This window comes from Pecten maximus, chromosome 6 (assembly GCF_902652985.1).
Source record: "Pecten maximus chromosome 6, xPecMax1.1, whole genome shotgun sequence".
In the NCBI taxonomy this organism is placed as follows: domain Eukaryota; kingdom Metazoa; phylum Mollusca; class Bivalvia; order Pectinida; family Pectinidae; genus Pecten; species Pecten maximus.
Window position 1 is genome coordinate 36,761,073 of NC_047020.1, and position 27,775 is coordinate 36,788,847.

General features: G+C 37.3%; 1 protein-coding gene across 4 annotated transcripts; it reads left to right on the forward strand.

Moving 5' to 3' along the window:
- Positions 1–7,774: 7,774 nt before the first annotated feature.
- LOC117329680 (protocadherin-9-like) lies at positions 7,775–27,381 on the forward strand. 4 transcript variants are annotated; one of them, XM_033887754.1, is made up of 5 exons: positions 7,776–10,857; positions 20,847–21,047; positions 23,774–24,070; positions 24,671–24,828; positions 26,833–27,381. In XM_033887754.1, the coding sequence occupies exons 1-3, from the start codon at positions 8,200–8,202 to the stop codon at positions 23,780–23,782; spliced, it is 2,868 nt and encodes a 955-aa protein (XP_033743645.1). In that variant the 5' UTR covers positions 7,776–8,199; the 3' UTR covers positions 23,783–24,070; positions 24,671–24,828; positions 26,833–27,381. The 4 variants fall into 4 exon arrangements, with proteins under 4 accessions (XP_033743648.1, XP_033743645.1, XP_033743646.1 ...); XM_033887755.1 differs by having other exon boundaries at positions 26,836–27,381; XM_033887756.1 differs by having other exon boundaries at positions 20,847–20,931.
- Positions 27,382–27,775: the final 394 nt, after the last annotated feature.

Genomic DNA, 27,775 nt, shown 5'->3' on the forward strand with positions numbered 1-27,775 from the left:
AAGTCCCAACTAAACTACTCAAGCTGTAGCTTCAACAAGTCTAATCCCTATGATCCGATTAGTCAACAAAACCACAAAGGCGCATGTCAACCGGAACTGTGTGATCCATTTGTATTACTGCGCGTTTCGTAAGTAATGCTCCTCGTAGGTAAAGTGTTAAATGAAAACAGATGACATTTGTTACGCAGGTTTCCATTGAACAAGTAAAACCATGGCCTGTTAAATCAAAACAAGCCATCTTTTAGATTTATGTACAGTGTGGTATGAATAAAAAAGATAAAAAGAATGAGGAAATTTTGCTTAATCAAACTCCTATCTGCGTTTCTTTTCGACAGATTTATATTTATCGAGTTAGCTGTATCTTAAGCTATCTGTCCAATTACCTCCTATATCAGTCAATTAAATTATGATCGATGTTTCCCAATGAATATAAAGTATGATGTGTGTTTAAATGAATCATCTTTACAATAACTTAACAAAGTCCACTGTGTCCCGTATATGATAGTAAACCGTAAATATTTATTTCAATTTATTTTCAAACTAGCTTTAATCGTTTTTAAAGAAGATAAAATGTTTTTACACAAAATTTACAATATCCCCGGCTGGGGAAATTACACTCAGACGCCAAGCATTCGCCAGATCAAATTAGAGACTTTGCAGGTTATTAGTTTGAAATCTCTCTCACAAGCAATCATGATTAGCTGTTTACGTAATAACAGGCATTTTTACAGATTTTGTCTTTCATGGAAAATAAGTTATACGACGCTGTTTTTGCTTATTCCAAGGGCAGGTCTGAAATGTCAAGGAGAGTCATGTTCTCTCTTCGAATTTTTATCGCTAAAGGTGGCGACATTGGTATATAACAGTCACAAGACCATTGCTGTTTTTTGAGTATGTATTGTAGTTCCATGTATTGGTGAAGACAGGCAACAGGGTTGAAAATTGGGGACAGAAATAGGGCTCGATGTAGCCTCTCGGAAACCATCGATCCGCTTTTTAGAAGGGATAACGAAGCGATCTGGTGTTTAGATGCTACTTCAGTCTGCCACGATTTCTAATTGCTAACAAAAACCTGGAAGTCTGTATCCGATAAGACGTCTGACACCCTTAACTCGTCTGTCGACTTGACGATAAATAGAGAGGGACCTTTATATCGATATTAGCCTTTCTTTTCTGTAAAACAATGAACAATTATTTTCTTTCTTGAAGTTTTTGCCTAAAGAATGAAGCCCATTCACTCTTCCCCTAATCTTGCCCCCCCCCCCCCCCCCCCTCCCCTTCCCCTTCTTCACTCACTCACTCATAAACTCCTTTTCACATTTACAGAACATATATACCTAGTTTCTAAGAAATACTGTTTTACAATTATTTCTGATTCCAAAAGGAAAAGAAATTACGGGGGGGAAGGGTTAATATATTTATCGCTATGATTACTATTATTATAACCCGTGAGTGAAATTGGAATGCAACTTAACTTTAAGCTACATTTTATGCATTAATCAAAATGATTTACAAAGTGCAATTTCTATGAAATATGGGACGACAACACTCGCAGCTTTTTAAAATTCCAATCGCAATGGAACATCCGACGATGATGTTTCCAGTTTTGCAAGACAGGAATAATAGCATATTGATCTGTATTTGAATAATGCAATTAAATCGTTCATAACACCTTAGAAATCCGCTAGTTCAGTTCCGAACGGTTTAAAGTAAGCATTTGTGTTGCCTTCTTCATAGTTTCGGAGTCGTGTTTTGTTTTTTTCGTAAGCGCAATTTCGTGTTCTGTCCTTCCTTCAATCTGACGGCTGAAATCGAAAGTTCTGATATGATAAGACAGGTGTGACTATGTAGGAACAATGTGATACCATCTTGTATGGTATCTTTGGCAGCTAAGAAATCTCGAGAGGCGGCACGCGCTGAGTCCATTAGTGCCGAGACGGACGAGTATAGCGGCGTGACGTCACACGGAACTGGCTGGGAGACAAATCTGTTTTATGTATGAAGAATGTCCAAACATACCCCAACGTTAATGAGTTTGTTTAGTAGGTATGGACAACATTTCATTTCCATTCAGCCATTTATGAATTATACTCTCTGGCTAAATATCCGTCCATTTAGAATGATTGGGACGTCCTGTTGGTAACTATGTTAGAATGGGAACTGTTGAGATGAAAAGTATGGTTATCTTTCATATAATCCATAAAAGCATAGGGCAGCATAGCCCGAGTTTCTTCTTACCCTGACACCACATCCAGAAGAAACTCGGGCTAAGGGCGTCACACTTTGTTTTAAACAGTTCTCTTCCTGTAATTCGATATTCCTGACGAACATTCAGAAATTCCAGGAAACCAATTTAAGTACCATCTTTTCAATTACAATTCTCATTTTTGTGCGACAAAAGATGATAATGTGAGGAGGTTGATTAAACATTTATCTTTACGCCAACGTTAAACGAATTCAAACAATTCACCATTTGATTAGCACGTGTCATAATTATCAAGACTATTGTTCCGGACACAAACAATAGGAGAGTATGTTTGGAAATAGTCGGTGTGGTGGCGTTGTTAGGGGGTTAAAGGGTGGCGGTCGATCTAAATGGACGATGAGGGATAACAGAGTGAAAATACCTCGTGGCAATTATGACGTCATATCCTGTACCCTGTACTCGAATTTAAGATAAATTATTTTTTTCATTTCTTTTATTATGCGTTGACAATATTTCCATATTCATTACGCACCCATCGTAACAAAACTAGAGAAAAATATCCGTAAAGCTAACCAATCCTCCTAGTGCTTGATACGGAGGCTGGGCTGATGCGGACCATATGACAATATCACGTGACTGCAGCCAAAGTAATCGACATCCCAATACACCTGATTACACCTGGACAAACAGTGCCGTAATAGGGTCATGACCCTCAGAGCGAGCTTAAAGAAATATCGCTACATCAAAAACCGCACGCGCTTTCCCATTATCTGTGCAACATGGCCTCATAATTCGCCTTTCTTTCCTCATCGATTTTTACGTAAAGACAAATTTCTGTCGTAGATGAAAGATTCATAACGGTATTTGCTGTCAGTAAAGGTCGTGGAAAATTGTTAAAACGAGTTCAGGGGATCCTAACTCCGGCTAAGAAGGAGATAAACAATCCGACGAATTCAGAACCTCAATATCGTTTTAATTAAAGTTAAATAAACTCGTGGGTCATGCATGTGGTCAGAAATTGGACGCTTTGAGATCGGTGGATATTTTGAACGAAGAAATCAATGACTATTATTACGTCGGCTATCTATTTTTTCTCCCTTGTGTATATTGACTAGATATACCTATCGGTACACGTCTCGCTGGTAAACAATAAAACTTACTGTAGGTGAATGCACACACGTCAAATGAAACGGACACATCAATATACATTACGACATCTTGATTTATGTCGCTTTAAAACCAGAGCAGACACATATTTGGATCTCTTTCACATATTGCCTGTACTGTTTATTCCTGTTTTGTGAAAGGTTGAAGGCGAGGCACTAGCTTATCCTGACATTTCATTATTTTGTTACTTCTCTCAGCTGGATAACGAAATAACAATATGTCACAAATCAAATCTACCGTCAAATTGGAGACAGGAGTGTAGTAAATGTATGTTTATATGACTGACCTTCTCAGGAAGCATCTGATACAATCATCTTTTTTCTATGAATACGTCACAGACTCGAAAGACAAAACCAACGCATATCCCCGAGTTTAAAGTTTGACCGGATGGTGACGTTAGAACTGGCGGCCTCGTGTTCAGAGAGGTGAAAATACGGTGCACGTTCAATATATCCTGTGTGCATCTAAAGCACCGTGTTGCGAAAACGAGGGATATACATATAAATATGTTGATGAACTATTCAGATTGGTGATGTAAGAAATAGTGAAGCTACAATGAAGCTAAACGCGATGTAAATGAAAACTTTTAAAATAATTGCAAAATAAGTTATATCAGCTTATATCAATCACGCTTGTGGGTTCGGACAAATACGTGTTCGTCCAACGGGCCTCGCTGACGAAAAAGTCATCTACGTGTATTTAGCAACCCCACCCCCCTCCCCCAGCCCGATCCCTATCCCCTATCCCCACCCCACCTCCTCATTTCCCGTCTGCAGTACATGTATTACATTCAAGTTTCTGAATTTCATAGCAGTTGGATTTAGGGTTTTAAGTGAAAACCGAGAATAAGTCCCTAATGTAGCAAAATTAGTATTTGAACCAGATAACTGTTTACTACTAACATCAAAATCTTCCTATGCTGTTTCACAGAAGAACACTACCCTAATGTTCGTGACTTCAATGGATACCCCTGACGGACACCAATACATTAGACAAAACTCGCAGATATCCGTGTATTTACCGAACCAATAAAACCAGAAAATCCTGCTTAAAGAACGCATAAAGCTCCATTAGACGGAAGACATTCCCTAATCCTCTTGTCGATAAGGCTGACCCGACGTATTCCCAAAGATCAGGGGCCCGTTCGGGTATTGAATGCATGGAATTAAGGTATTATGCTACATAGCGCTTACACTCGGCACGTTTAACATGGATTCTAGGGACTAGAGATAGATGCACTGGGGTAGTCGCCCGATTTAACTTTCTAAAAGGTATAGTTAATAGAAATCCGTGTCGACAAGTGTATTCTTAATTTTGTATGGCCCCTTTGACAATTGTATTCCGCCCAGCCCGACCCCCTGGGACAAAATGTCACCAACGACAGACAAGAGACCACCCATGGAAAAGAGGTACATTTTTTTGAAGGTCGGGGTGTGATAACTTCTCCTTGACTCCTTGTACATTCTCCCTGAACTTCATCCACCTCCTCATCGGTTTTGAGACGATATATTCGATTATATATCTCAATCGTGACGTAATTTTTGTGGGATAAATGCTAATATACTCAAAGCATGCCATATATAGAACTCTCCGCGAAACTTTAAAAACACAAGCAATTTATCTGACATTGCCACTCTGGGGCTTCCCATTCAAATAGATTCTCACTCGAAAGTGGTAGATAACTGATTATCCTAATATGTTTAAAATGTCGTTAAACTGCAGGAATTCTTATATATATTTTTTGTTTCGTGACAAATTTCCGTCAACATTCCAAGAGAGCAATACATATATGCCGATGTTGTAATAAAATTAATTTCGAAATATTCATTTCAAAGGTGGGATATTGAAAAAACTAATTTATCTATTTATTCATTTTCATTAAATTTCATTTTTTTTAACCAAGCCAGGTAAGATATATACAAGAGTTTGACGTGCGGCTTTTAACAAATCTCACCGAGAATGAAATGCCCTTTGAGCTGTTTTTGTTACTCCCGTTGAGTCTACATTAGGGCCCGTGTCTCCACATTAAGGGATAGATGTTAACAGGACCCAGTGACAGGTCTGTACAATGAAATGTCATTAGGACCCCACTCCTCACCTGGGCCAGCGTGTACCTGAACGGGACTCCCGTTTGTGTTGCGCCGTGATTGATGAAAAACCCCATCACAACAAAAACTCGACTCAAAATAACAGCAATAAAACTAATGATTCATTATTAGTAACATGATATTTACACACATGTGTAACGATCAAAACATGTTTTTTTTTTATCTATCTAGACCGCACACACAAAGAAGTTGTATAGAAAGGGAGAGAGAGAAGGGGAGGGGGAGGTGGGGCACAAGTAATGTAACACCTGCAAAACATCATAAAGAATGTTTTTTATTTGAAATTAAAAGTTTGACAAAAAGTAGCAGAGATAAGAGAAATTGTAATGGTTTTATTTGAAAATAAATGGAGGAAGAAATAAATGATTAGATTTGGAAGACTTTATTTCAATATAATTGACATGAAATATTCAACATTTAAACGAAGGCATTTAATAATGTGAATTTGACTGCAATGGGTAGTGTAAATAAATATGATGGAATAGATAGGCTTGAGATAGTCTCGGGAACATTCTTTATTTAGAAATAGGTGATGGGGCATTAAAATGGTCTAGTGACTGAGGATATATATAGGGTAGATAAAAATATAGTCGTTCGCAGAATTCCTTGTTAACAAATTGATTTGGAAAGATGACAATGCAAACGCGATACGAGTTCGTCACATAAATCTGGTGACGTCATAACAGGCACTAAAAACATATAACAAATGTTCCGGGTTTTTGTTTTTTTTTAAATTTTAGTATTGATTTAATCGCCAGTTAAAGACATGCTGATGATTCTCGCAACGTTAGGACCAGGGGAGTGCGACATTTTACATGGAGCAGATAGAGATAACCGGTAATGGGTCTTTTTAGTGAATTTCCTGACTGTTGTCAAAAAACATAATAATAAAACAGAAAAAAGAGAGAAAGAAAGAAAATATTACAACACAAAATAGCGATTCAATGTTTTATTTCTAAAATTTTAAAAATTGTTTATATAAATTCAGTTTTAGGACAAGTAACATAAAAATGCCCGCGCTCGTCATATGATAATACTATGCGTGTGTTGTATTTGGTAAAAAAGACACAAAACGGCTATCGATGGTTTATAAATCGAAGTGCTAGGAATACTATCAATCATTTTTCGCTATTGTTAGGAGCATTCTAAAGCCCGCTAAATTTTAATTCACTTGCGAAATAACCAAATGGACCATAGGGATTTTACATTTAAGTGTTAAATAAAGACCGTGAAACAGGGCTAGGGATGTCTGTCAAATCCCTGTGGTTACTTCAAAATCTCTAATGATGTTTTCAACGCCATGTGTTGTACATAAATATGTTGTTGAATGCTTTGAAGGTAAATTATCCATACATAAAAGCGTGTTTTCTTTCGTTTTTCCTGTCAAAACCAATTATTTCACAATCCCCTACCACAAATATATGTAAAAGCGTTTGCCGAAATATACCTATAGCAAAATTCATAAGAAGTTATGTTTATGTTGAAATCATAGATATCAACAATTTTGGTATATCCAATAGTTTTTTAAGAAATCTGTATCTATAAATGAATCATACATTTGACTGATACATTATTGGAAGGGTTCCGCTATTGACAAGCAAGTGTCCTCGGTCAACTCTGTCACAAAGTGAGCAATGTCAGAGAATAGCTTTACTGAGTAGGTCGACTGAGTCAATAGTGCCTCACTGCTCAACTCGACTCACGTGTAAAACGACCTTGCGGTTTTCCACAAAATGAAATCCAAAATATGATTTCCCTATGAAAGACAAACACACACAACGAACAAAAAATCCATTTAATATCAAGCGAAATATTTTCAAGGAAAGTGCCCCTAACAAAAGAACATCAAATACAATTTTAAAAACAGTAAAAGGGCTGTTACCGGTGGAACGGCTTTATGTCAACACAGCTATAATCGGCTTGTATGAAATGAAAATGAAAGGCAGATATAAGCGCGCGGAGAGTGGATGGTAGCGGGTCAGTGTTTATTTGCAGCTAGCCGACGTAATAGAAGGGTTTGGTACATGGAGACAGTCAAAAGGCAGGTGGTGGTGTATGTGGGGATATGAGCGAATTATGTACTTAAATTACCTGTAATGGGCCACAGCCTTATAATTTATAAAAAGATCGTCAACCTTTCCCTATTTACAATGACAGCTTACCAGTCTTTGCTTTCTACCGATACACCGGTTGAGTGTGTAGACTCGACGATACAACAGTCGTTCTGATTGGTCGATACAGTAAGAGTAGGCGTGGCTTACGGCTTAGGCATTGATCGCAAGGTAAATACAGCGTGTTGTGTTGATAGTAGAGAGAGGAGTCCCCTACATATAGGCCTTACAAACCATTACGATCAAGATGTGAAGTAACAACAATTAAAACAGAACGACAGTGTCTTACCGGAGATGGCTGTAACGGAGAGATGGCTGGACGATAGTAACAGTGGTCAGTTTAAAATGAAATATACATAACACAAACAAAACAGTTTCTTTTACGAACTCACCTGTGATAAGTTAAAGCTACCGTGTGATTCAATGAGCTAACTTTTGGATTAAGACCAGGAGGGATTACAGTCAAACGGAGAGGGTGTGAATTGAATTAGAGATTTCGGTGAGTACTATACAACTTGTAAACAATATATTGTGAGTGACCACTGGTCAACGGTTGGTGAGATATGGACAATGACTAAGAAGCCGTAAGTTCACTTAAACATCCAACATGGACCGCAGGTCTCCTTTGGTGCTGATGCTTGTCCTCACTGTGACGTCATGTTTCGAGATTATGTATAATATCGAAGAGGAACAGGACAAGGATTTTTACCTGGGAAAGGTGGCCTCGGACGCACAGCTGATTACAGGTAACGGGACAAATATTGAGCTACGTTACAGCCTCCTCACCACAGGTAACCCAGACGCTTTACTATTCCATATTAACGAGAGAACATCCGCTCTCTATACAGCTTCCGTCCTTGACCGAGACACACTCTGCCCTTTTACGTCTTCAGACTGTATCCTAAGATTAGACGTCACCGCCATTTCACCAATTAACGACTTCTTCGAAAAGATAAAAGTGCACGTGAGGCTCCTCGACATAAATGACAATGTACCTGTGTTTCCAGAAAGTAATATCGACATGGAAATATCGGAAAATTCCGGCCAAGGAAAGTCCTTCCCGCTAGATGGAGCTACTGATGAAGACAGCGGGCAGAACGCTGTCCAAAGTTACAGAATAGAGACAAGCAATGTCCCATTTATATTGGAAACAACTGACTTCGCAGACGGAAGAGCCTTACTGAGATTAGTCGTAGACGAGGAACTTGACAGAGAAACACAAAATAAATATATTGTAAAGATCACAGCGATCGATGGAGGCGCTGAACCCAAAACAGGTACCGTTACTTTAAACATCACCATTACTGACGCTAATGATAACCCCCCGAAGTTCCCGAAGGCAGTTTACAATCGGACTATACCGGAAGATATTGTGCCAAATAGTGTCTTTTTAACTTTCAATGCGACTGATCCGGACGAAAATGAAAATGGTCGGGTATTATATCGGCTTAGTTCTCATCAATCGGAGGAGATCAGAAGACTCTTCAAAGTCGGCCCGACAACAGGGGAGTTAAGCGTTATCAGTTCCCTTATTGATGAGAGGACTACCTCATATAGAATTATTGTGGAAGCGTCTGATAACGCCACTCAGCCACTAATCTCACAGGCGCAAGTCTACGTCACTGTCTTAGACACGCATAACAACGCGCCAGAAATCACTGTCAACGTTCTGTCACAGAGCTACTACGCGGAAGTCTCGGAGTCGGCGGCCATTGGGACCGTCCTAGCAATCATATCGGTCAAGGACCCCGACAATGGGCAGAATGGCGTTGTCACTTGCTCAATAGATGATGACAACTTCCGGTTGGTCGCCGATGGGCCTGATGAATATAATTTTGTTTTGAGAAGAATTCTGGACAGAGAGATGGTCGAATGGCATACTGTTGTGATAGAATGTCGCGATTATGGAACTCCTAGATTAAATACGAGCTCTCGGATCTTGGTTCGAGTCCTGGATATTAATGATAATCCACCACAGTTCACCAAGGCGATTTATTACGTCAATGTACCCGAAAACGATGCAGCCAACAGTGGGATACTTCAAGTTCAAGCTACTGACAGTGATAGCATTGTGCCAAGTAGTTACAATTATTCTCTTACTCTACCCGAAGAATACAAAAACTTTTTCAGGATAAATGCCAACAGCGGTGTGATAACGGCCGTAGTGTCTTTGGATAGGGAGGCAACACCCCGTATAACGTTCCAAGTGTCTGCCGAAGATGGCGGGTCGCCTTCATTGACAGGTAGCGCCCTTGTGGAGGTTAACGTCATTGACAAGAACGACAACCCGCCAAGATTTACACCAACGTCATTCGAGTTCGTTATACCGGAAAATCAGTTACCGAACGTCTCAGTAGGTAAACTTGTTGCCCAGGATGGCGACGCAGGAGACAATGGCGAGGTGTCATTTTCACTTACATCAAGTGCTGACATATATTTACCTTTCGATGTGTTAAAGAATGGAACTATCCTGGGGACTCGGACATTAGACAGAGAATTGATCGCTCAGTATAATTTCACGGTTATTGCTTATGACCACGGGTCATCGCCCTTGACCAGTACCGCTGAGGTCACGATCATCATACAAGACATCAACGACAACGCACCAATCATTACATTTCCCAGTATTGGCGGGGACCTCTTATATTTATCTTCTGACACCCTCCCCAATACTGTCATCGCCACCATTAAAGCTTATGATAACGATGATGATGTCAATGCTAAACTTTCCTACTTCGCGCAGAACAGCAATATGACAAAACTCTTTACTGTGAACAAGTTCACGGGGCAATTATCGTTATCTCGTCACGCGAGTCTTTCTGATATTGGTACTTACGACCTATCAATTCTAGTCCAAGATGGCGGCAAGCCCCCAAGGTCAAGGTTTCGCACACTGACAATCATAATCACAGATTCTAGCAGAAATCCGTCAGAAGACCCATCGGCAAAGATTAAATACTTCGCCATAGCTATTGCTATTTCATGTGTGACCATAGTTCTTTCAATTCTCATTATTCTGGCGATTTGTCTGATCAGAAGGAAAGACAGACAGCGGGATTCCAAATATCCAGAGAGTGTGTCTACAAACTCAACAATAGATACGGTCCCGGAACAAAATAATCCGGATATCAAGGTCAATGGGATTTACACAAGGGAGACAATTCACAAGTCACTCACCGACACCCTCCCGCGCAATAACGACACCTTTGCGAGAACAGACAACTCCCCAAGGCCACTAGCTACGTTGGAGCGTATCAAGAAAACGGTAAGTTTTATTGCCTAATTCAATAGAAACTTGTCAATAAGACATCACGTGTCAAAAAATATTTTCGTATTTATTCTTGAAGTTGTGACAATTACTGACGTAAGTTGAATGAAAAATACGTAAGTGACAAAGCTCATGGTCTGTTTATTGTTCCATAAACTTGTTTACAATAATACAATTATTGGGAAAGATCGGTTTTCTCGCCTAAAAATCGGTAGGACTGGTAGTTGACACAATCCCGTGAGCGTCTTGCTCCTAGAAAACTATATACACTTCGTTTCCTTAATTTCATTTCGCTAATATTTATTGTTTTCAACATTGGGTTATCCCCTATCTTCATCAATAAAAATCAGGTCTTCATGGGAACGGAAAACCGGAAAATTTTACTGCATAAAGGTAAAAATAAAAATAAAAAATAAACAGAAGACAAAAATGATGGAAAACAGTTAGTATTTGGAGTTAACATTTTTAATTTCTTGTTTGAGAAACAATTTAATTGCTCCCTTGTTATCGCAATTTTCAGATAGATCGACATTGCGTGGGATTGAAGATAACCTTGCAGTTCGAATTTTATAATCAATTTCAAATTCCTTCCTAAAGAGACAAACTCTTGTAGTTAAAATGATGGCTTGATCCCTTTAATTAGAAGAATCTAATTTTACTAGAAGATAACGTCTTAAGATTTTTCCTCGTGAATTTCCTCCGGCAAACCAATTAAGACTAATTAATCCCAGAAACCATTAAGACAGGGAGATCGTTAAGTACCAGCGATGGTTTGCTACAAGTTTGACTACCTATGTCTTCACACGGTGTCAATTTGAACAACCTCCGAGAAACAATTTTTTATGTACTTCCCCCACTTTTATGTGTTTATTTCATGACAATTTTCTTAATTAGGCCCACTAATTGCCATATTGCCAATTTTGAAACTTGGGTCAAAATTGATTTGAGGCGATTTAAAAGTCTTACCTTAATTAAATTCGAATAGGATGGATGGCGGACATTAAAAATTGTCAGGAACATTTATTTGAAAATGTGTATGTCCAATTTTAATGTAACGTGGGAGTAATACATTTCATTTTGTCATTTTCTTTTCCAAAAATAACTAAACAGACATTTGGATACCATTTGCCATGATTATGTTTATAAGTCAATAAGGATTTATAAAAAAAATACACAACATGGAACGCCATTTTCTTAAAATCGACTTAATTTATTTAGATAGGATTTATGTTTGAAAAAATAAATAAAACAAACAACACATGTCAACATACACGCAAATTTAATGTTAACACGCAAGAAAATAATGTAACAACTTATTCATAGCATTTGTCGTGAATGACCGACTTCAACATTTTTATTCCATGGTTGGATGTTTAACGATGTACTTAAATAATACGAGCCCGTAGCCAGCTAATCCATGGTCTGTTCCTTCCAGTTTTACGGGAAAGATCGATAAACTAGTCCGAACCGAAACAAAGGCTAGCTTAGTAGGTTTTTGTGTTTTGAGACGGTAAATAACAACAGATGTAATCAAGTGTGATGTCTATAATTAGTGTTAAATTGATCTGAACAATGCGCATGCGTACTAGCACCTGCCATCGTATGATACGACCAGGTACTGATGCTGAGGGACGATAAACCTAAATAGAAAACCGGCTGACCGGACCGTTATTATCCGGAACTCGAAAAGTCTGCACGCTCAGATTATATATTTATATATTTTTTTTTATTTCTGCTCTGCTGTAAAATGACGATAAATACAGTCCGACAGTAAATTCTATGTAATAATAATGTAAATATGACGCTACATTGTAATGGGAACGTAGATTAGCGTATACGTTTTCGTACAGATATTGTTATTACGACAAGTATACATGTACTATAGCGTTCAACTTTATTGAATAATTCATGTTCACGAGATTTAATTTAGGTGTGACACACAAACATATAAACCCTGTGTATTGAAATGGCATCAAACTGATGATGCTTCTATTTATAACATGGACGAGTTTGCATGGGAAATAACAGAGTAACTCATCCGGAACATGTTACTCCGAGAAACGTTCTGTCAAGAGCCTGTTCTTCTTCGTACAAGCCCCTGTGCTAAACCTAAACTTCATTAGAGATTTTCAAAAATAAATAAACACAGCACATGCTCACAAAAATTCATTTATTTCTTTGAAAATGTTTCATCCCGGCCATATCATTGTTTTAATCTAGATCCGAGATACTAGTAGCATCAGTTTAATAGAAATAAAGATAATATCAGTTGCGATAGGATATTTTTGCAATAGTTTGACATAAATCAATATTTGGTAAAAGAAATATGCATTCATGTTTTAATTTGATAATAGTCTCACCCTGCTGAGACTCGAACCCATGGTCTAAAGCCAAGTACACCCGGAACCACGATTCTGGTCGATCTATTTAAGGGGTCCGAATGGGGATCCTTGTCCCAGTAATTTTGTCGCGTTGGTTTGAACTTCCCCTGTGTTATTTCTCCGTGAGACGTGTCCCCTGTCTGAACCAGCCCCACGCTCCTTCCATACAGATATAGACTGATGATATGACGGGGTCATTAGTGACCGTCTTGTAGATACGATCCCAGTAATGGTCAGATAATGGTCAGTGTTTAGGCTTGATTGGCCGGAATTATAGGTAATAATAGAACTACGGATACGTACACCTCTCCGGACAGGTAAAATTATCCTGATAAATGAACAGGTCAAATGTCCCCGACATGTACATATCATTACCAACATGCGCCAGTATATCACGTGACAACGAGATGACTCTTGCGATGATTGGTCGTTTAAGTGGTCAAACCTTCTGTTTTACAGACAGGCGTACACATAGAGGTTACATGCGCATATTGTGTACTTTCTGTTTCATTTAAATGTATATCTTTGATTCATGTCGAGAGGTTCCATTTGTCAGGTGATTGAAATTTATGAAGACGTCTTGTTTTTATTTCACGTGAACGTTGATAAGTACATGCATTGAGTAAACAGAAGTGATCTGTAGATAATGTTTTCGTTATATATATATATAAATGTATCGTCTTTCAAGCACGTGTTTTGTATAGTGGTGGTCTTTAAAGAGAGGTATTAGTTTTTCATATATATCGCCTTTGTAGTTAAAGTAGTGGTCTTTAAAGAGAGGTATTCGTTTTATATATATATCGCCTTTGTAGTTATAGCGGTGGTCTTTAAAGAGAGGTATTAGTTTTTCATATATATTGCCTTTGTAGACAGGTTTTTTTTTACGCCTTTATACACAAGTGCTAGTTATATAGAGGTCAATAAAATAGAAACATGACGTGTTTGTTACAATGTAAATATTCGTTTCAATTAAATACAATTGTATTTCAAAATTTTACAACTTATACGATTAGATATTGTCTTTGTAGACAGGTGCTTTTGGCCTTAATACACAAGTGTAAGTTATAAAGAGGCTTAAGATAGTATGGTGTTTATAGAGAGATGTTTGCTATAACGTAATATATGTGCATGTATTGCCTATTATAGACAGATGTTCGTTTAATAGAGTTACCGTTATGGAAAGGTGTTCTTGGTATAATTATAGTGTCCAATATGGACAGTTGTTTGTTACTAGATGGTGTAACCTAGTGTTACTATAGATATAATACTTATACACAGGTGTTTGTTATACGGGGTGACCGTTATAGACAGGTGTTTGATAATATAGAGACAATGCTGATACAAATATTTGTTATACGGGGTGACCGTTATAGACAGATGTTTAATAATATAGAGACACTGTTGATACACAGGTGTTTGCTATACGGGGTGACCGTTATAGACAGGTGTTTGATAATATAGAGACACTACTGATACACAGGTGTTTGCTATACGGGGTGACCATTATAGACAGGTGTTTGTTACTAGACTGTGTAACCTAATGCTACTATAGATAAAATACTTATACACAGGTGTTTGTTATACGGGGTGACCGTTATAGACAGGTGTTTGATAATATAGAGACACTGCTGATACACAGGTGTTTGTTATACGGGGTGACCGTTATAGACAGATGTTTGATAATATAGAGACACTGTTGATACACAGGTGTTTGCTATACGGGGTGACCGTTATAGACAGGTGTTTGATAATATAGAGACACTACTGATACACAGGTGTTTGCTATACGGGGTGACCATTATAGACAGGTGTTTGTTACTAGACTGTGTAACCTAATGCTACTATAGATAAAATACTTATACACAGGTGTTTGTTATACGGGGTGACCGTTATAGACAGGTGTTTGTTAATAAAGAGACACTGCTGATACACAGGTGTTTGTTATACGGGGTGACCGTTATAGACAGGTGTTTGTTACTAGACTGTGTAACCTAGTGTTACTATAGATAAAATACTTATACACAGGTGTTTGTTATACGGGGTGACCGTTATAGACAGGTGTTTGATAATATAGAGACAATGATGATACACAAATATTTGTTATACGGGGTGACCGTTATAGACAGATGTTTGATAATATAGAGACAATGCTGATACAGATATTTGTTATACGGGGTGACCGTTATAGACAGGTGTTTGATAATATAGAGACAATGCTGATACAGATATTTGTTATACGGGGTGACCGTTATAGACAGGTGTTTGTTAATAAAGAGACACTGCTGATACACAGGTGTTTGCTATACGGGGTGACCGTTATAGACAGGTGTTTGATAATATAGAGACTACTGATACACAGGTGTTTGTTATACGGGGTGACCGTTATAGACAAGTGTTTGTTAATAAAGAGACACTGCTGATACACAGGTGTTTGTTATACGGGGTGACCGTTATAGACAGGTGTTTGTTAATAAAGAGACACTGCTGATACACAGGTGTTTGCTATACGGGGTGACCGTTATAGACAGGTGTTTGATAATATAGAGACACTACTGATACACAGATATTTGTTATACGGGGTGACCGTTATAGACAGGTGTTTGTTACTAGACTGTAACCTAGTGTTACTATAGATAAAATACGTATACACAGGTGTTTGTTATACGGGGTGACCGTTATAGACAGGTGTTTGATAATATAGAGACACTGCTGATACACAGGTGTTTGCTATACGGGGTGACCATTATAGACAGGTGTTTGTTACTAGACTGTGTAACCTAGTGTTACTATAGATAAAATACTTATACACAGATATTTGTTATACGGGGTGACCGTTATAGACAGGTGTTTGTTAATAAAGAGACAGTGCTGATAGACAAATATTTGTTATACGGGGTGACCGTTATAGACAGGTGTTTGATAATATAGAGACACTGCTGACACACAGGTGTTTGCTATACGGGGTGACCATTATAGACAGGTGTTTGTTACTAGACTGTGTAACCTAGTGTTACTATAGATAAAATACTTATACACAGATATTTGTTATACGGGGTGACCGTTATAGACAGGTGTTTGATAATATAGAGACACTGCTGATACACAGATATTTGTTATACGGGGTGACCGTTATAGACAGGTGTTTGTTTATATAGAGACAATGCTGATACACAGATATTTGTTATACGGGGTGACCGTTATAGACAGGTGTTTGTTTATATAGAGACAATGCTGATACACAGGTGTTTGTTATACGGGGTGACCGTTATAGACAAGTGTTTGTTATACGGGGTGACCGTTATAGACAGGTGTTTGTTATACGGGGTGACCGTTATAGAAAAGTGTTTGTTATACGGGGTGACCGTTATAGACAGGTGTTTGTTTATATAGAGACAATGCTGATACACAGGTGTTTGTTATACGGGGTGACCGTTATAGACAAGTGTTTGTTATACGAGGTGACCGTTATAGACAAGTGTTTGTTATACGGGGTGACCGTTATAGACAGGTGTTTGTTTATATAGAGACAATGCTGATACACAGATATTTGTTATACGGGGTGACCGTTATAAACAGGTGTTTGTTTATATAGAGACAATGCTGATACACAGATATTTGTTATATGGGGTGACCGTTATAGACAGGTGTTTGTTAATATAGAGACAATGCTGATATACAGATATTTGTTATATGGGGTGACCGTTATAGACAGGTGTTTGTTAATATAGAGACAATGATGATACACAAATATTTGTTATACGGGGTGACCGTTATAGACAGGTGTTTGTTAATATAGAGACATTGCTGATACATATATTTGTTATACGGGGTGACCGTTATAGACAAGTGTATGCTACATAAAGGTAATGGTTGCGTTTTTATGACTGCTAAATACATGTACATGTACTACATTATAGTGTTACAAAATGATTTTACATTTTGAATGTCGCCATTCAAGTGATATTAACGTATATAAACACTTAAAAGCTGCAATGTTTTGTTCATTTCGCTTATTTGTTTGAACAATGATTCATCATTCATCCTTATTTCATATTCACACACAACTTGATTTCCAATCGATCCCTATAACGACACACGGTGCTTTAAGACATACTCAAAAAGTCATATGTAAATAAAACGATTATCATTCTCATCCCCGAACGCTTACGTCTATAAAGTACTTGTGACGATCAAGTAAAACCTAAACTTATACGTTATATCTCCTGCTAGATGGTACATAAATGCATTTCAAATTGTGATCTGCGTGTGTTATGTAACAGTACAGATATTAATTGACACACGCATATGGAATAATGGTTAGAAATCACGTGGAGTGCTCGCGTCAATCCATCATAATGGTTCCATAGAGACTCGCCATTACCATTATTTAAGAAAAGACATTCAATAGTAAGATTCATTCAGGATAGAATTATTGAGCATGTACAAACAGTTTATTTCTGTGGATGAGTTTATTGCAGACAGCCATTCGTACATTTGTACTTACATGTAGGTTTTGAAGAGTTAACTCTATAAAACTCATTAAAATATCCTCAAAATATTAATTTCAGCACAAATACAATTTTTTGAATATCGCGTAGATAATATATCACATTCAACTTTTCTTAGTCATATTTAATAAAAGCATTCGAAATGGTTTTGAAATTAATCATGAATTTGAATGTAAGAACACCATACCGAATATAAAAAATACTTTGCCAAACCTGTATATAATGTCTTTCCGTAACTAGACTCTTTGGCGTAGATATCAATTTCATATTTCTTTTCATCGCCATTTTTATATTAGGGTAGATTTATGGTAATTACGTATCCTTCAAAGAGAAACTAGCCCATGATTGGTCATCCGTGTCTTGGCGGTATTCTGAATAGCCTAGGCTATGTCACAAGCTAACCTCATATCTACATTCTTTTTAAACGAAGTCATCGAGCTTGATCTGAATATCAATACCTACCTCTCAACATAGACGCTCCTTGCGATAAAATTGTTCATCATTTTCATATATGAAATATATTTATATATATAGTATACATACATGTATATCGGAGTTCTGGAAAACTACGGTCCGGAATATTCGGTCCGGAAGTAAGCATTGATCAAAAAGATAAAAAAAAACTGCCCATTTCATATATCGTTATAAACTGGACAATTTTAAAATGACTTCACCTTATCTCGGTTTTTATCGACCCTATTTATCGAACTACTCGACGTGCATTAGACACGAGAAAAATTAAACGAGTCTCAATGTCGACGTGGAATTAGCTTTTGTGTGGTGTTATTATGATAAGACGTGCCACAATGGGCTTGGCTGCCACCGATAAGTGGCCATGATGTCAGTCTAAATACGAGACAAATCCGTCGTAAGTGGACGAATACACGAAAACAGCGTAATTACCAGAACTAAAGAGTCGAACGTTTGACTTAAAATGACACCCGTCAGTTATAGGAGAGCGGAGACATTCGTGAGAAAATATCTGACTAAAATCCAGGTAGATATGTCTGTACATTTGAGATTTTCGTTTTGGTCGCTTTTTAAAAGACGTAAATTGTCTTTTGAAAAGTCGGTATATCCATCACGCTCAAAGGAGTTTAAAACAAATTTCTGTGTCGTAAATATAATCTCCTCTAGACAAATTGTTGCAATTATCGTCTTAATTTCTTTTTCTTTGAGAGACAAGGAAATTTATATTGATGCGACAAATTATAACGGGTTTCCATAGAATTCCTGTAGAAAAAATAAACGGGCTGTTTTAAGAATTATCCTATAAATCTTGCATTACGAATTGGTCGTTTAAATTTCTTTGTATCTAAAAAGGAAGACGTTTCGTCGAGTACAATTAGAATTTTAACGCCTACTTTGAAAACGAAAAACACAACTTATTGCTTTCCTTCATACTAATTTGATCAATAACCACCTTTTAAACAATTATTCCTTCTTTTACTTTCACGTGACTGTAGAATTATGAAATACAACACACGGAAACAATAATGACGCTTCCTGTTTCACGCGTCTCGACAAGTAAGAAAAAGTGTTGCTGTACTTTCGAGCAAAATTACTGGCCGCGTTTAATTTGATTAAGAAAATGCTTATAGCTGATAAATGTATTGACTCGTCCTTGTAATGCAGTAGAATTGTGGGTAATTATACTGGAATTGTGGGTAATTTTCTAAACCTCGTTCCCTAATTGTACATTTACTGTTACCACGCCGGCTACACTCTTCGAACGAAAGAAAAAATGTCACAGGTTTGTATTTTTTTCTTTCTGAAAATTAGCTTTCGGCATTGGAGCTTCATTGATGTTGGAAAAATAATTAATTGTTTCAGGCGACCTGTTTTCCGAATCGAGGCGTTCATTCTGACATCCAGCTTCCCTAGCTCTCGGATTAAACTCGAAAGTTCGGCGTGATTGTTTCTAACGATGGCCGCTAGGAAGTAGATCTAGCAAGGCATTCTTGACGCCAGCGCGCAATACATATCCATTTACCTACACCGGGGACATGTTGGAGCAGTTTTATTTTCCGAAAATAAAAAAAGAAGGTTAATATGAAACAAACTCATAAAAGTCCACACGTTCATTTACCTTAATGGCCACATTAGTAACAAACAATGTTCGTTGAATACAGTTCTCGTTTCATCAAAATAATGGCAATTCCGTTGTGATATGTAGAGGGGAACCCATTGTGACGTCACGCTCTACCTTTTGATCATGACGTCATCCTGGAAAATAGCGAATTCGTAATGGTGTTTTTCCATTAAATAAACTTTGGTGTCTGATTAATGTGCATTTTAGTAATCCATGTAGATCGACTGTACAAGAAGAGACACGCGGTTGATATTCATTGTAATGGTTTTGTCAACCAGAGGAACACGCAACTCACAGATGCCATTCGGAACCCATCGGGATTCATGCCTGACCGCATGGATGGAACTCACTGAATTGTCCAAGCATAGGACAACGTTCGTTTATTCAAACAACTAGACTCGATTTAACAAACACACCAACATGCATGTATACTGTAGGACCATGCGGTCTTAAATCACACTCCTATGCTTACTGCTAACTCGACATTTTTAAAATACAATTAAATCAAGAAAAAACTACTGTAGGAAATATACCAGGAGTATATGGAACATTGCCATGGTATTCTGGGGTGAAATTTCGTTCTAGTATATCAATTTTGATCCTTAATGTGACCTTGTGTTGTTGACATTTCTTTCCCGAGTACGTTGAAAGATGGAAATGAAATCGATTCTAGTCCGTTTCGGCAGCCTCGCCGGCCATAGTACCGAGAACACGGTTATCTGTCCAATGGTGTCTGCAATAGACAGCAAGAATAATAGACATGTATCTTTGAACCATAAATACGAAAATATCACTCCGTCTCCCTGGCAGGATCAGACAGGAAATGAGAGAAGAAAAATGGCGGTGTAATGTCGTAAACCAGTGCAATTATTCAGGATCTTTTGAGAAATAACATAGCCTTATTTCCGGTACATACGTTTACGGAATTTTAAAATGTGAAATGTCACATACCTCCTTTATTATATACCTACCTATAAATATATGATTTTTTTTTTGTCATTATAGAAGTCTCCGAGCCGGACTCAACCGGAGATCATTTCGGATTCCGTGGCGATTTGGGACTGGAGTGAACAAGAACCGCCTGTAGACGGTATGGGAGGGATCATACGCCAAACCCGCCCCTCCCAGCCTTCGTACCCCTCCCATATACCCCAGTCCTTCATCACCCTCTATCCTGACCAGTCAAGCTTCGAACAGACGGCGGAGGTATAAACCACGATTTCCGTTCTAACATTTTATATAACCTGCTTCCTGTTAAACTACTAACCTTTCATAACCCTACTTCCGGTTTAATATCATAAATATGTAATATATTGTATTGTGCATGTTTGCCAATCTTGAATATAACCCCTCATTTAAGTTTACCCCGGTGCCGCACTGGTAACGCGCTCGACATGTACATGTACCAAAACGTCTGGGATTTAAATTCGTTGACGGGACGTAAAAAGGTATAGAGGTTATTAATCCGACCACAAAGGCTTTTTTTTCAAGAATTTCGGTTTCCTCGCACAGTCAAACTCCCGGCACGCTTTCCTTCATTAATATGAGTTAGAATGATTCGTTAAAACGTGTTCCATAACTGTTTTCAAATATATGAGTATGATCCTTACGGACGAAGTAATACGTAATGAAAAAGTCGAACTGGACAACCTTCGTCGCATCTTGGCGATTATCCAGACTGTTTATTCGGTAAACAGTCCGAAGAATCTCCAAGATGCGGCGAAAGTATTAAGGAAGTGTTGTCGAGTTTTTCTTAACAAATATACATATTGTATATTGTATATGTATATTAACAGAAATAGCAGACCAGAGTCCGGAAGTTACTCATACAGCTTAAACGGGCGATATTTATATTGTAGTTTAGCGAGCCGACGAGTTGACAACCTACACACAAGCCTACAGTACATATTCGTCATCTGTTTTGACTTGCCAAGGTTCATAAAATAAACAGCTTTGCTTCATTTAAGATTTACAATGACCGATTAAAATAAACACCGACTCGTTCTAACAATTACACACAGAAGGAGAAATCAATGAAAATTCGAGGCGTTTCCACAGTTTACGTGATAAAATTGTCGCTCAACTGTATTAGGACCGTAGAACTGAGCCCGATACTAACAGTGAAATGTTCAAATCGTCTTGTTCTGGCCGGTAAAAGTAAGCCCAACTGTTTTGTATAAGCGTCTAGCCGGAGAAGAATGACACCGCGATATTCCACGGTAAATTTAAAGGCATGAAACTAACCAACGAGATAATAAAAAGCCATACTTGCTACCTTAAAACAGATAATACATATATAACGATCGTAAAAAGTATAAATATTAACACTATTTTGTTTTTCAAATCGATAGACATTTTGTGCACCGAATGCAAGTTACAATACCTATTCACTGTGGACAATGCTTTGGTGGTACCGTGTCCTCTCTGTCGACAACATAGTGACAAGAGAATGCCTGGTACTCTAATACAAAATCAGTAAAACACATATTGCTTGTTTGATGATGTCAATTTAAGTTATGTTACAATCATGCATCGCGGTGGCAAATCGAAACTGTATCCTTGATATTTTAAAGCCGTCGAGATTTTTATCGCTCGATCGATACGGCGTCCAGAATTTGATTGTCCAAGTCCAGGTAATGGTTTGGCAAATATTGGTTCCACCAAAGTCTGAATCCAATACGTCAGCGATTTGGAGGAGCCTATTGAGACAAAGCTTTGATCTCTTTTTGGCGATGGCGGCAACGCGATGACGACAAATAGTACAATGTATTTGCTTAAGCATCAGATCGTACTTCAGGTACTAGGTTCAAGATGCTTCATTGTAACAGCTTGTCTACCTGATTTAGAACTAAAACTGCAACTTTCTAATAATGCATGTAGTTCGAATGAAACATTGTGAAAAGGCGATGTCACGTTACGTCACGTGATCGAGATTTTTCATCCGGGCTTCATGAACAGCTTTTTGTGACGTTGTCTTACTAAATTACAGTTTGATGGGGCGAGTGTGTCTTCTATAACAAAAGTTATCTGTCCGTATTATTTGTTTTGTCTCTGTTTTTTTTACGCTTAAGAGATTATTTTACCTTTCGATGATGATTTCACACTTTTAAACTTTTTTTTCTTCTTTTGTTGATATTTTCTAATCCATTTAAACTAATATTTTCGATTATTTTAACATGAAAAAGATAAATATATGAATGAATAATGTTCATACCTCATTTTCATGTGCAAATAATTGACGCTGAAATTTCAGGCGTAACTGGAGAAAGAAAGAAACGATCAAAATCGTTGTTCTAGAGAAGATTGAACTTTAATTTTAAAATATGTAATTTAAACCATCAAATCTTCTCTGATCTAATCAAATTTCATTCGGCTTTGAATATAACAAGTGATAATCTCGCTTGAACAAAACTGCTTTATCAAAGTTTATAGCTGGCGGTTAGTTCGAGAATGAAGAAACGAATTGTTACGCAGCACGATTTAAACAATGATCGTATTGTTATGTAGAGGGAGATAGGAAGAGAGTTGAGATAGAAAAAAAGATAAAGAAAATTCAATCATTTTTAATTAAATACAAGAGAAAATGTTATTGATGAGACAACTGCGATGCTTTCTGCTCTCATCCACAAAATTGATAAATTTACCTGTTTCCTTATTTTATCAAATGTCCTTCAAATCGCAAAGGAAATGAAAATTGATGTGCAGATATTCTAACGAACCCAAATCGATAAAGCTATTACAAGGTATCTCGTTTCATTACTTAATTTCTAATCATAATTATTCATGTTGAACACAACACAAAAAGTTTAATTGACGACATTGGGGCGTAGAAAGAAAGCAGTTATAAAATTAACAGCCATTGCAAAACTAACTGTTCCCGCTGAGACTTAGCCTCGGTTCTAATGAATATTCATGACTTTTTGTCTTTACAGGTTGTGTGATACGAAAGTAAATGACTCCACAGAGAGAAATTTCGACATATGAAACCAAAGAATTTTGCATAATATTTTGAACTTAGAGACAAAAAATGGTATAAATTACCAATTCGATTCCATTGCTAAACTAACAATATCATATAAAACGTCATCAAAATTCGTTTCTATGACGTATAGTGGAGTAGTAAACGCCCCCTGGTGTCGATAATATGACCAATGCGATGACGTTTCTCTGCCGGATGACAACTCTTGGATCTTCCTGCCAGCAATGATTCCACGTCTGTCAACTCCAAGGTATTTATTGTTCGACTCTGAAAGTTTCAATACATGATTAATACAAATATTAGTTGGCATTTGTCTATAATGGTATTATATTGATGTACACTGTATATGGCAGGGCGATAAATCATTCTCCATTGTTTTCGAAGTTCCATTCAACGGACTGCCGAGCGCTTCCTCTATTCGTGTTCAGGGCTCATAGACGCGATGGTCTTTGACTTCGCTGCTTGGCATTGTGCTTGTGTCTTGGTCCCTATAGACCGTCAATCCTTTTATGGCTCCAACCTCGCATTTTGCATGCGATATTGATAACCTACTTACCCTAGATCGGATGTCATCAGATGCATATAATTTAATAAAATCGTAATTCAATCTTTATTGACAGAATATAATTTGTCGTAAATGCCCTTTTTAGCAAAATTTTGACGATGTTTAATGCATACATCATTTTCTGTCTCAATATCTCCTTTTTATTACATATTTATAACGGAAACAGGCTTAGAACTATTGACAAGCATTTCTCTATGCAGCCGTTATGGCGATATTTAATGGCGGGCCATAATATGACTTTATGTTTTTGTGATGGTAATATTGACTTTCGGTTTTAATTTACAGGAGGAACATGACGCGCACTAACGCGGCTACCAACACTCAACGTTACAATTCTTCAAGGAAATTCCAAGGCCACAAAACCCAAGTCATCCCAAGGTCAGACGTTGTTTCAAGGGCACATTGACGCTTCGAACTGTTAATAGAAGGTCAAGGCTGCCAAGGTAAGGAAAGAAATATTAATTCTACTCTGCCAGTCAACAAATTTTAAGGTTTTCGTTTGTCCATTAAGCATTCATATAGGAAGAATGTTTTCGTGAAAGTTGGTGCAAATAGATTTGACCACACTTCAGAGACTTTAACATGTTAAATAACAGAACAGTTATATAGGTATCAAGTGTTTATCTGACCACAGTGACAACAGTTCGGTTATATAGGTATCCAGTGTTTATCTGACCACAGTGACAACAGTACGGTTATATAGGTATCCAGTGTTTATCTGACCACAGTGACAGCAGTACGGTTATATAGGTATCCAGTGTTTATCTGACCACAGTGACAACAGTTCGGTTATATAGGTATCCAGTGTTTATCTGACCACAGTGACAACAGTTCGGTTATAAAGGTATCCAGTGTTTATCTGACCACAGTGACAACAGTACGGTTATATAGGTATCCAGTGTTTATCTGACCACAGTGACAACAGTAGTTATATAGGTATCCAGTGTTTATCTGACCACAGTGACAACAGTAGTTATATAGGTATCCAGTGTTTATTTGACCACAGTGACAACAGTACAGTTATATAGGTATCCAGTATGTGACCACAGTGACAACAGTACGGTTATATAGGTATCCAGTATGTGACCACAGTGACAACAGTACGGTTATATAGGTATCCAGTATGTGACCACAGTGACAACAGTACGGTTATATAGGTATCCAGTGTTTATCTGACCACAGTGACAACAGTACAGTTATATAGGTATCCAGTGTTTATCTGACCACAGTGACAACAGTACGGTTATATAGGAATCTAGTGTTTATTGGACCACAATGACATTGTGCCGTGGTAGCATTAAGTGTAAGGTCTGGCGGTTAAGTGAGATTGCCATGCATGTTTGTAGCTTGTTGATCCTGTATCATAATCGAAAATATTACTATTGCTTCCTCAAAAGAAGTTTGAATGAAAAGTTATGAAGATGTGTTGTTGAATTAATTTTTATAGCGACATTTTCAGATTGGAAATTGTTGAAGCCATGTATTATAATTGCAATTTTTTTGTCAAATGTCAATAAATTTTAATGTCACAACATACATTTTTTATAATTTTGAATTATATAAGGAAAAAGTGCCCTTCCCTGACACAAAAGTGCATGCTTCCATTTAATCATGCTGTGATGAATTTGTATATTGTGAAATCGGTGGTTCAGATCGAGTTTGTGTCTTGGCTAACTGCATTTATCAACCCCATGAACCTCATGATATTAAGGATTATTCACAAGATAATACTGCATGAAATCGGGAAATATGTGAGCAAATTACTTAATTAGTATCTATGACGTAATTTCCACTGTGACGTCATCCGCTAAATTTGCTGTTTTGGGATAATTTCGATTTTTGTCATGGTTCAAAATTTCAGAAGATATACCATAACTAACTAGTCAAGATAATTCATATGGATGCATTTTGGTGGTTACACCAGCCCACATTCTATGGCCAATATTATATGTATATTTCAATCGCTATACATAATTACATGTTTTATTCCTGATCAGATTTGCAATTAGGTTGCAATAACTGAATTATTAATGCAATATTGTGGTACAGACTTTCTTTCCGTGAAACTCTTGTGAAATAAAATGATACCATCTCATGAAAGATGTTTACAATTTTATGAGGATATGCAAGTCAGTTGAAAATTTGGTGAAAGTACAAATACTTTAGAATCTGTTTCCAATATCTATCGCGCTTGTGTGAGATGGTCTTAAGACATGTGGAAAAGCTTCCCATGTAGAAGCATTTTTTTTAGCAATGCAAGCGTCAAAAATTCGTTTAGTTTCTATTTGTTCAATAAGAGACAACGCCATGTTTGATTTTATAGATGTATCATCAAAATTCTACAATTCAAATTATTTCAAACAGGCTCCCAGAGTTTTCCATAATGAAATATGATTATTTTGCCGTCAAAAACCCACCAAATTGATCCTTCGTTTATTTGATTTCAGTAGCTGTCGAACAGAATGGTTACCATAGTTACCGCCACCACGAGGTTACGGGGAACAGGTACTGCTGACGTCACAGAACTTAAAGCTTGTGTTCTAGAAAGTCACCAGATTTCCTGTCTCCACGAGGTCACGGAGGACAAACCGCCAGCATCACAGACAAATACAACGACATATATCGCGCCATTCGTTACCGTCACAAATGAAGTCACAGACGGCAAATCTGGCGTCCATGGGTCGTTAGGTGAACAAAACTGCTGACGTCATCAATCGGCTACTGAGCCAGAAACTGGGTCAGAAAAAACAGACGATCTCGCACCAAAATACTGCCAAAATATAATTAGCATATCATGTGTAGTACAGAGAAATACACACGTTCAACGACATGCTCATCAATCAAATCATATTCATATATTATTTATTCACAAACATGGAATGTATCATATTTCATGATTATAGGTAAATTGTTATTTATTCTGTTCTAAATGTTGATATTAATTCTGTTATGATATTACATGTCAGTTTTTTGTTATATAAAATTATGGAAATGTTTTTGTCTTTTACCGTGTTGTTTTTGTTTATTTAAATTAACGTAATTATTGTTATTAATACACAAATTTTAGTAACAAACAATAGAGAGTATCCGAGACATATATTCGTTTCTACATTCGGAATACCTCCAGGACCTTTTGTCTATTGCACGTTTTGGACGAAAACGAGACACTGAAATGTATTATTTGCTTTAAGAGTACACTGGTCTGTATAAAGTACTGTAAAGTCATTAATTTTCGTGGGCGTTTTATTTTCTGTTGTGGGTGTTTCACTAAATTCTTATCAAGTGTCTTGTCTTGATATGCCTTTAATATTAACGAATATTCTTAATCCACGAAGTCAAGTGCCGAAAAAAATATATTTGAAAAACCACAAAATTTACGTCCCAGGAAAA